Source organism: Neovison vison, chromosome 4 (genome assembly GCF_020171115.1).
Source record: "Neovison vison isolate M4711 chromosome 4, ASM_NN_V1, whole genome shotgun sequence".
Taxonomy (NCBI): Eukaryota; Metazoa; Chordata; class Mammalia; order Carnivora; family Mustelidae; genus Neogale; species Neogale vison.
This window is the reverse complement of record NC_058094.1, coordinates 1,456,099-1,465,824: the sequence shown is the minus strand read 5'-3', so window position 1 is coordinate 1,465,824 and position 9,726 is coordinate 1,456,099. Positions and strand designations below refer to the sequence as shown.

Genomic DNA, 9,726 nt, shown 5'->3' with positions numbered 1-9,726 from the left:
CATGCGTAATGTGCAATGTTGGACACTTTATGTGGAAACCAATTAGGTGTATCCACTAAATTTGGAAATAATTGTGGTAAAGGGTCAGTGATGAGTAATGGTTGTCTCCAAGTTTGTGTTCCCAAGGCCATCATCTTCCACCATACATCTACTGGCGGATAGGAGACATTAGTGACTGTAAGGTCAGGTCTATATGTGTTCAGGATTTCAAATACCCCATAAATGGGGAAACTAGGATAATCTATTAGACATAAATAAGTGTTATTAGGGTTGTCACGATACAGTTTGGGAACGTGACTCAAATAGTTTTCAGGGCAAGAGTTGCCAAATGGGTATATGTTCCAATTCATTTCCTGAAGTTTGTTGGGTTTAATCATAGTAGGTTTACATTCCTGAATGCCATCAGTAGGTGGGTTGCAAATGTCCCAAGGTGGGATATTAGTATCTTTACTATTGCTATTGTCATCTGTATCTGTGTCTGTATCTATATCTGTATCTGTATTGTTGTTGCTAGTGTACAACTCTTCCTCAAAAGCAGTGTCAGAAAACTCATAATCATAATCATGATCATAATCCTCATTGACTTTTTCCCAGAGGGAAAGTTCATATGCTGCCAACGAGAAGCGTGGTATTTTGCCACATTGGAAGCGTTCGGTGTCATTTTCTTTGCTGACATAGAAAGTAACGTTAATTTGTTTTGATTTGTCCCCAAGTCCTTCATAAGATACAGATTGTACACATTCAGGTGCACTAACCTGTTTCCAAAAATATGGATATTGTGGTCTAACTGCCCAGTTGTATGTGGTATAGTTAAGTAAGTGACATCTCAGAGGATTTGTCTCATATATATTTGTTTCTGAATAGTGTGTATATTCCTGATCAGTTGTCCTAAATGCTGGTGAGAATAGTCCATGCGGGTTTCTAACTTGGAAATAGCCTCCGCATTTTGGGTCATATCTTTTAAATGGTGATGTACATAGGGTATAATGTGTCCAGAACCAAGAGGTTCCTGCAGTTACTGCACTAAAATATTGTCTACTTTTAAAGTATCCTGGCACTGGAAATGACATATTGGTGGGGTCTATATATTGCTGCATATAGCGTATGTATGGATGTTGGGCCGTATTTGTAAGATTGACTACTTTGTTAATGGGCGGAAGTGTAGCTGTAGACACAGTGTCCTTCGCTCCACTAGCCGCGATGAACTTAATCATCATGTGTGTCATGACTGTCAATTTCTTTCCAGATTTCTTGTCCCCATACTGGTTTACCATTTATGTGATAATCAGTTTTTTTCCACTGCACAGACCAAAGCGCTAAGCCATTACATACTGCCCATGAATCTGAAACAATATGTATATGTCGCATATTTTCTTTCAAAGATTGTTCAATTGCCAATTTAACTGCCATGAGTTCGGCTAATTGGGCTGAATGTGAAGTTCCTTCCTTGGTTATAATTTTGTTGTCACTTGGTCTGAAGGCTGCTGCCTTCCAATATGTTTTCCCTGCTATAGTTTTAGATGATCCGTCGGTGTACCATATATTATGAGTCGGAGAGGCATCACTGGTTACCCAATTTGCAATTGGTGAGGTTTTGATTTCCTCCTCCTTTTTGGGTGGGAGAATCAGAGGGGTTTGAGCAAATTCCTCAGTTAGTTTGCCTATTTTACTTTGTCCAGTGACGTTCTTATTTTGGAATAATTCCTGTAAATGCCATCTCCATTGTAATACTTTAGGATCAATAGGTAATCCAATCAATTTACTATCATCCATTTTAAGCCAAGGAAGGATCTGTATAGGTGATCTAATAATCGTGGGATTATTGCCTATGTCAAATTGTAAATTTGTGTATGCTATAAAATATGCATATACATATTTCTTAAACAGAGAATATTTATTCTCTGAATATGGGAAACGTTTGCATGCAAATCCGATAGGATTCAAGGTACCCTCTCTCTTGGAGTAGGTTCCCCAACATATATAGTTCATATGGCACAGGATATCGATAACGATAGTATCTCCATCCTGTGGTACAAAGAGATTCTTGTGGAGTAGCATCATATTTTTGGCTGTCTGAAATGCTGTTTGTTCTACACTTGTCCATTTAAAGTCTGCTGCTTTCCTAGTTATTTTATAGATGGGTGTAAGGATAGCTTGCATATAGGGGATATGTTTCCTCCAGTATCCAAATAATCCTAGTAGGTGTTGTGCCTGGGTCTTATTAGTGGGCTCTGGTATATTATTAATGATGTTAATTACTGAATCGGGAATACTGGGGCCTTCTGTTGTCCAAATAATCCCTAGAAATTTCACCTGATGGGACGGACCCTGGACTTTATCCATATTAATGGTCCATCCATTCTTACGTAATGCATCAATAAGTATGTTCATAGCCAATTTCAATTCATTTTCCTCCTTTCCTAATATAATGATATCATCTATGTATGTTAGGACTTTAGTGTTTTCTGGAATCTCGTTCCATGGGATTGTTTGCTGGATGACACTATGGGCAATAATAGGACTGTTTTTGTATCCTTGTGGGACTCTAGTGAATTGATATTGTTTGGCTTCCCATGTGAATGTGGTAATCTCCCTGCTATCTGGGTGTAAAGGTATTGCGGAGAACATGTCACTCAAATCAATAGTGACCATCCACTTCGGCTTAAAGTCTGTAATTTCTTTAGTTATGTTCTCTATGTCTGGTAATTGGCCTGGCATTTTAGGGGAGTTCTTATTGATATTTCTATAATCTACCGTCAGTCTCCATTTTCCATTGGGTTTCTTAACAGGCCATACAGGGCTGTTAAAGTTAAAATTTTGTGTATGTTCTATAATTCCTCTTTTTAATAAGTCTAAAATGGTATCAGTAATTTCTTGCTTCCCTCCTTTAATGGGGTATTGCGGAGTAAAGCATGGTTTGATTTTAGGTAGGATTATGGGCTCTACTTTCACAGTTGCTAATTCTTATATTGTGAAGCATAAATGTTCGGAGTCAGCTGGATCCATTTTAATGGGTTTTAGCCTTTTCAATGGTATCCAGTCTCCAAAAATTTTTATGATTTCTCTTATACCTAATATATTACATGGGGTGTATGCACATATAACTATATCTATGTTTATTACCTTATCATATATATACAAAGACATGTCTGTTTTATAACCCATCATTTCTTGTCCTGTTACACCTTTTATGCCCACTGGTGTGTAATATTTAAAGGTATCTTCACCAATAGGTACTATCTCTGGGTGTACTAATGTAATTTCACTACCAGTATCTATTAAAAATGTGTCATGGAATTTATTTCCATGTAGGCTGCCTGTTAGCTGTATATATGGTCTTATGTCCTTTTGTAGAAGGGTTTTTGCTGTAAAGGTAAAGACTGGTTGCGATTGCGGAAGCGGCTTATCCCTGACTGTGTCTGGACACTCCTGTTTTGGTAGGCATTCTGTACTGGTCTTCTGAAATAAGATTGTTTTTGAGGGACTCCCGGGTAGGGGTTTTTCTGTGGGTTTCTTGGGCGAAAGTATTTCCATGGCCCTACCGGCGCTCTGTTGGGCCCCATGGGTCTCCCTCGTTGGCCAGACGGGGGAGCCCCCATGTCGTTTTTTTGTATTAGGCCCTTCATATTGCCTCCTGATGTTGGCCCATTGCACTGGGCTGCGGGGCGTTCGCCCATAAATTGTCTTGTGTAGTTCCAGGTTTTACCACTAGGTGACCTGGAATTACCACTAAGCGACCACCTAGTTACCCAGAAGGACAGTTTGGGAGTTTGTTTAATATCCCTCATATTTTTTAGGTATTCTATTAAGTCATGTCCTGTGTTCATCCCTGCCATAATGGCATTGAGGGCCAGAGTCATGTTATCGGGTCCGCCTCTAATAAAAGCCTTTTTCATTGATGCTGTTAGTTGGAATCTACCTGGATGACTAGTTAAATCACCATAATAGATTATTCCTAACAGGCAGAGTTTTCTAATAACTTTAATACCTTCCTCTGGTGTTCTCCATCTTGTGTCTAGACTTCCAATATCTAAAACTGGGAATGCCTGTACCCATGCCATGGCTATCCATTCAAAAACTGTTCTAACAGTATTTTATGTTTCTAGATAGAACTGTAGTGCCTCTTCCACATTTGGTTGATCTATCTATAAATTTAGATTTTTCATTTCCTGATTTGAGAGTCTGATGCCGTGCATTCCTTTATTCCATAATTTTAATAGCCATTCGGCATCATTAAGGCCATTTTGCGCGCAATCATTTCTCAAGGATGCCAATTCTTGTCTACCATATTCTCTGGTTTCAATGTCCCTGATCTGGACTTGGTCACCTGGCGTTCTCACAGGGGTAGATGTTTTAATTATTGTAACCGGGTTACATTGGGCTGCATTATTATTATTATCGCTGTCATGACAAGATTCTGCGAGAGCCATCTGCAGGAAGGGATTTTTTGATTTTCCGATGGCTTCTCTTACTAGCCTTTTACCTTTGAGCCTGTCATTGTTTACGTCATCGATGACTTTACATAAATTTGCTGGCACCTCTTTTCGGTGTGCCTTTTCTAATAATGGCTGCACCTTTCCTGGCTCAATTAATAGATCGTCGAGTTTAGTACCTTTCCTGCACTCTGGAAATTTATCCTGTACAACTTTCTCTATATTTCTCCATGGAGATTGAGGCTTAAGTTCTCTCCAGTCTTCCCTGACTAAGAGTTTCGCAAAGGCTCTTTTCATTTTACTAAACATTGTGCCAGTCTAATTTTTAACATATATTGAAATCGAAACCAGTGCCAATTTATGTAGCTACAGTGTAATTTTTGTTCGAGGTTGTCAAGGTCTTTACGAATGCTTTGCTCGAGCTTGTTTAGTCACCACCCCCTCATCTATTTTCGCTCGGCTGGGGCTCGCCTGAGATAGGCGGGTGCGTTCCCCAGGGTCCGTGGTGTCCTTTTCGCGTGCCCGGAGCTCACGGCCCACACGAAGGTGTCACCCTTCCCCTTCGCCTTGCGTCCTCCCGTTGGTTAGTATGGGGTGGGGGTTGCCAACCTGGTTCAGTCCTCCTCTTCCTTCCCGGTTTCCAGAGGGATGAAGTCCGCCGCAGTCCACTGAGTGAAGTCAGGCGTCCCAAACTTCCGCAATGGAAGGCGGTCTGGTAGACTGGGAAGGTCCGGTGTAGTCGATCTGTCCCGATGTTCTCTATCCTCTTCCTCCAGTAGTTTTAGGATCAGCTCTCCCGTCTGCCTTGCGTTCCGGAGGATCTCCTGAGCTGTCTTCAGGAGCTTAAGCAGTTGTCTTCTCCGGGTGTGTCGCTGCATCGGCTATCAGTCTCTCACAGCGACTGGCTGTCCACGACCACAAACCACAACTGTCGGTCCAGATGGCCAAACCACAACGACTGCCGACTACGCCACCTGATGCGAGCAAAACCCCTGCGTCCCGCCAGGGGGTCGCAACATAAATGAAAGAAGGGGAGCGAGAGAGAGAGACAGATACGATGTAACTCACTTGATCTTTATTGGGACGAGGTCCGCACCACAATCCTCGCGGTTTGGCAGCTCGTCAGGTTGTCACGATAAGGAAACGTGGCCTCACAATCTAGACAGGGAGGTCACCGCAGAAGTTGAGACTAGGAACCAGCGAGTGGTCGGCCACGAGACTGTCGGGGCGTCGGCAGCACCGGCGATGATGTTCTCCCGACAGGGAACTCGCTCCGCTCAGTCCAACCCGATGCCTCTTTTTCTGTGCTGTTCTAAGTCTCCTTCATGAACATGTTACATCACTTGTTTTTCTCATGCTTATACATCAGAACACACATAAACACGAAAACATGTTTTTGCAACATTTTTGCAATATCATTTCACTGGTCAAAATATTTGCAGCTTATTGCTCTACGTTCATCTTTATCACTGCACACACATTAGTCTTATCACTATACACACATTGGTCTAGGCTTACTTGCTATGCTTGTTTATCTGCTATGAATGTTTTTTACTTGTTTATGTTTAGTTGGAGTAGGGGAGGCTTACTCCGTTTTTATTTATTTATTTATTGCATTTATTAATTAAAGGTTCACACTCACTACACCTTCCTCCCTGTTGGCAAGATTTTACTAAGGATAATTTGGACCTCTGGAGACCTCTTTAGGACACTGAAGACCTCCCCAGACTGGTTCTTCCTGGACCTCTCTGTTCCCAAGCTTTACCACCACCAGCCCCCGCCTGTCCTTGAGTGTCCTTCAAACCCCAACCCCTCTCCACCCCCTCCACGCCACCCTCCGCCCCTGCGGCCACTCAAGCCCGAGGCTGCCTGCCACCACTGGGGGCTCTCAGGGACGCAGGGACCCTACCAGCAGACCCGTCAAGCTGGGAGGCTCATTGGAAACCCTATTTCAGCCCCTCAGAGGAGGCCGGCCCTCAGCACCCCAACCGAACCGTAGTCTGCAGCCCCCGTAAGACTGCACGTGGGGCCGGAGAAAATCTTGAGGTCTGCTCCATCAACCTGGATGAGAAGCATTCTCCCTCACGTGAGGCAGGAGATCTCAAATGGTCTCATCTGCAGAAACACAATTCAGGTAAAAACCGAAGCGGGCCGAAGAGGAGAGCCAACTCTTTCAGATAAACCAGAGAATTTTGTCTCACTGCGCTTCTGCCTGACGCGTGGCTAGAACTTCGGACAGAGCGGCACCACGACCGTTTGCGCCTTGTCACCTCGGTCACCTTGTGACATTCTCCTGCCTCTGGGTGAGATCAGCAAATTCAGTTATAAAATCCCGTGGACAAAACTCTTCTGTTCTAATTTGCTTCCACCAAAACAAACTATCCCTAACGCTATTGTCAATAGAGAAATGAACCAAGTACTGTTCAAGTTTATGTGATTTGGGCAAATCTTTGGTAAATAAGACTAGTTTGGGGGCGCCTGGGTTGCTCAGTGGGTTAAGCCTCTGCCTTAGGCTCAGGTCATGATCCCAGGGTCCCCGGATCAAGCCCCGCATTAGGCTCCTGGCTCAGTGGGGAGCCTGCTTCTCCCTCTCCCTCTGCTGCTTCCCCCACTTGTGCTCTCTCTCAAGCTCTCTCCCACTCTCTGTCAAATAAATAAATAAAGTCTTTAAAAAAAGATTTATTGGGTGCCTGGGTGGCTCAGTGGGTTAAGCCGCTGCCTTCAGCTCAGGTCATGATCTCAGGGTCCTGGGATCGAGCCCCGCATCGGGCTCTCTGCTCAGCAGGGAGCCTGCTTCCTACTCTCTCTCTCTCTCTGCCTGCCTCTCTGCCTGCTTGTGATCTCTATTTGTCAAATAAAATCTTTTTTAAAAAATTTTAAAAAGAAGTTCAAGCAGACTAGTTTGATCTGAGTCTCGTCAAGACGGCCGTGTCTCCGGAGCGGTCAGCCTTCAGTCTCACACGAGCACGTGTCTTCACTCGGTTTGAGCTCGGGCCTCAGATAAGCTACTGTTGCGTCCCCTGGATGGCTAAGATCATCAAAACTATAAACTCAACCAAAGAACAAGTGTGTAAGGACAGAGATCCCGAGACAATGAGCTGCCCGGCACCCATTACTACACGAACACCAAATGCAGCAGAAAAACGAGAAAAAACCAACAACGATGCGTTTAACATTAAAAAAATTTGTTTCTGCTTCTGTGACTTGTGAGGCGCACTTTCTGGGGAGCATACATGGAGGACAGGACGGGCTTATGGGACTGGGGACTGGGGGCCAGGAGTGGGAGAGAGAAGGAGAGGTCTCAGCTGTACAGCTGGGGAGGGCCCCACAGCCTCCGAGAGACCCTGGAAGGTGAAGCCAGAAACAGAGAGCGCCCAGCTTCCTCCTGAAATTTCCCCGAAGCCACCGCTGGTCGGCTAGGTGAGACCCCGTCCTGGCCTGGGACTCAGGTCGCGTGTGATAGCTACTCCGGAAAGGGTGGAGACAAAAGAGTCCAGCCCCAGCTTCCTCCTGATGGGGCACAGGATGCTGGGGGACGACTTCTTGGCCGGGGGATAAGAGGCTCCAGTGCCAGGCGACGGACGGGGACCCGACGCCTGCGGGTGAGTGAGGCAGGAGGGAACTGGGCTGGCGAGGGCTCAGCCGTGGAGGGCCAGGGTCTGGGGAGGGGTGGCAGCAGCCTGAGCCTGAGCCCGCCCCCCTCCCCCAGCCGGAGCCCAGGCACATCTTGTCACCTCCAGGAGCCATGACAGGCCTCCACCTCCTCATGCTGGCCGTCCTGCTGTGCTGGGAGCGCGGTGAGCAGCGGGGCATCAGGACGGGGTCTGTGCTGCTGGTCATGGCTGGCCATCCCCTGTGTGAGCCCGTGTGTGCGCATGGGAGGGGTCTGCCCGCCAGGCCCCGAGAGGGTGGGAAGGGGCCGCGGTTCAGGCCTGAAGAGGTCTGACCCTGTCCTCCCTGTCCCCGCCGTGCCAGCCCTGAGCCTGCAGTGCTACACCTGCTTTGGTATGGAGAACGGCGGTCCCTGCCAGTCCCTCCAGTGTCTGATGCCGGGCGTCTGCTACAGCAGCAACATGACCTTGACCACGGGCGATGGTGAGTCCCCAGGGCCCAGCGGATGGGGGCAGCCCAGGGAGCTCTGCTCTGATGCTCCCCCAGCCCCTCGGAGGGGTGTGGGCTTGGCAGCGGCCACGCTCCCGCCTGCCTCAACATCCCCAACTGCATGGCGAGGGGCCGGCCTCCAGAGGCCTCCTCGGGGACGGGGCGGGATGGGACTCCAGCAGCAGGACGGAGGACCAAGTGCTCCCCGGGAGCTGGTGACCAGGGACGAGTCTAGGAGGCTGAGAGAGGATTGGAGCCTCTCACGCCAGGCGCCTCCCTCCTTGCCCACAGGAAAGCAGCTGAAATACCAGCAGAAGGGGTGCGCCCCCTCCTGCAACGAAGTTTCCAGGGTAATGCAGCAGCTCTCCGAGATGAGCCCCCTGGATGTCCTGGACCCTGCAGACCTGCAGGGCCAACCTAAGTTTGAATCGCAGGGTCTGGTGTGCTGTGAAAAGGACCTGTGTAACGGAGAGCCAGGGCGCCTTGGCCCTGGTGGGGGGCTCCTGCTCAGCCTAGGGCCCGTCCTGCTCTGGGCCCTGCTGTGACCAGCCCTGACTCTCCAGCACAGAAAGGGGGGCCTCGTCCGGAACAGAGTCTGACGCAGCACACACACGCACAGGCTCACACACGCACCCACGTGCACAGACCCTGAAAATCGGCGCCACCCCTGCCCAGCCCCCCTGCCCAGCCCTAGGCTCAGGCCCCCAGTGCCCTGCTATGCCCACAAGCCTATCCAATTTTGCAAACTCCATCAACCAACTATTGGCCCAAGATGCAGAGAGACGGCCACGCCCTGACCAGAGGGGCCTCTAGGAGAGCAAAGCCAGCAGCCCTGCCCAGGGTCCTGCCCCCAGTGTGCCAGCCCGTGCCAGAAGAAAATAAACCTTTCCGCACCCTCCTGTTCTCTGCTGGTCCTTCGGCCCCCCTAGGAGTGTGGGGGGGTGTCTCATGGCCTCCTAGGAGGGAGACTGCTCTGCCCCATGGTTTTCCCTCAGCAGGGCTAGGGCCCATGACCCCAGGAATGGGAGTGGTTCTGGAGGGGTGCTGGGCACAGCTGGGGGTGGTTCCCACTCATGCCCATGAGGCATTTCCTCCAATGCACGTGACCCACCCAGTCCCCCTGGGGGCCTCCATGGGAGCATCTGCCCAGGGCGTTCTCTGGTGGCTGATGCACTGGGGGGCGGTGGGGCTT

At 48.2% G+C, this 9,726-nt stretch overlaps 1 protein-coding gene across 1 annotated transcript; it reads left to right on the top strand.

The window, feature by feature from the left end:
• Nucleotides 1-7,909: 7,909 nt before the first annotated feature.
• Nucleotides 7,910-9,432, top strand: LOC122905497 (lymphocyte antigen 6F-like). Its single transcript, XM_044247062.1, has 4 exons — nucleotides 7,910-8,035; nucleotides 8,143-8,230; nucleotides 8,409-8,528; nucleotides 8,826-9,432. Exons 2-4 carry the CDS (start codon nucleotides 8,179-8,181, stop codon nucleotides 9,077-9,079), a joined length of 426 nt encoding a protein of 141 aa, XP_044102997.1. The 5' UTR covers nucleotides 7,910-8,035; nucleotides 8,143-8,178; the 3' UTR covers nucleotides 9,080-9,432.
• The last annotated feature ends 294 nt before the right edge of the window (nucleotides 9,433-9,726 follow it).

Excerpts from the sequence above, each read along its gene's own strand:
- LOC122905497 (XM_044247062.1), top strand. The coding sequence starts at position 8,179 with ATGACAGGCCTCCACCTCCTCATGCTGGCCGTCCTGCTGTGCTGGGAG. Across the intron at positions 8,231-8,408 it reads CCTGCTGTGCTGGGAGCGCG|CCCTGAGCCTGCAGTGCTAC; the intron begins GTGAGCAGCGGG and ends CCGCCGTGCCAG. Across the intron at positions 8,529-8,825 it reads GACCTTGACCACGGGCGATG|GAAAGCAGCTGAAATACCAG; the intron begins GTGAGTCCCCAG and ends CCTTGCCCACAG.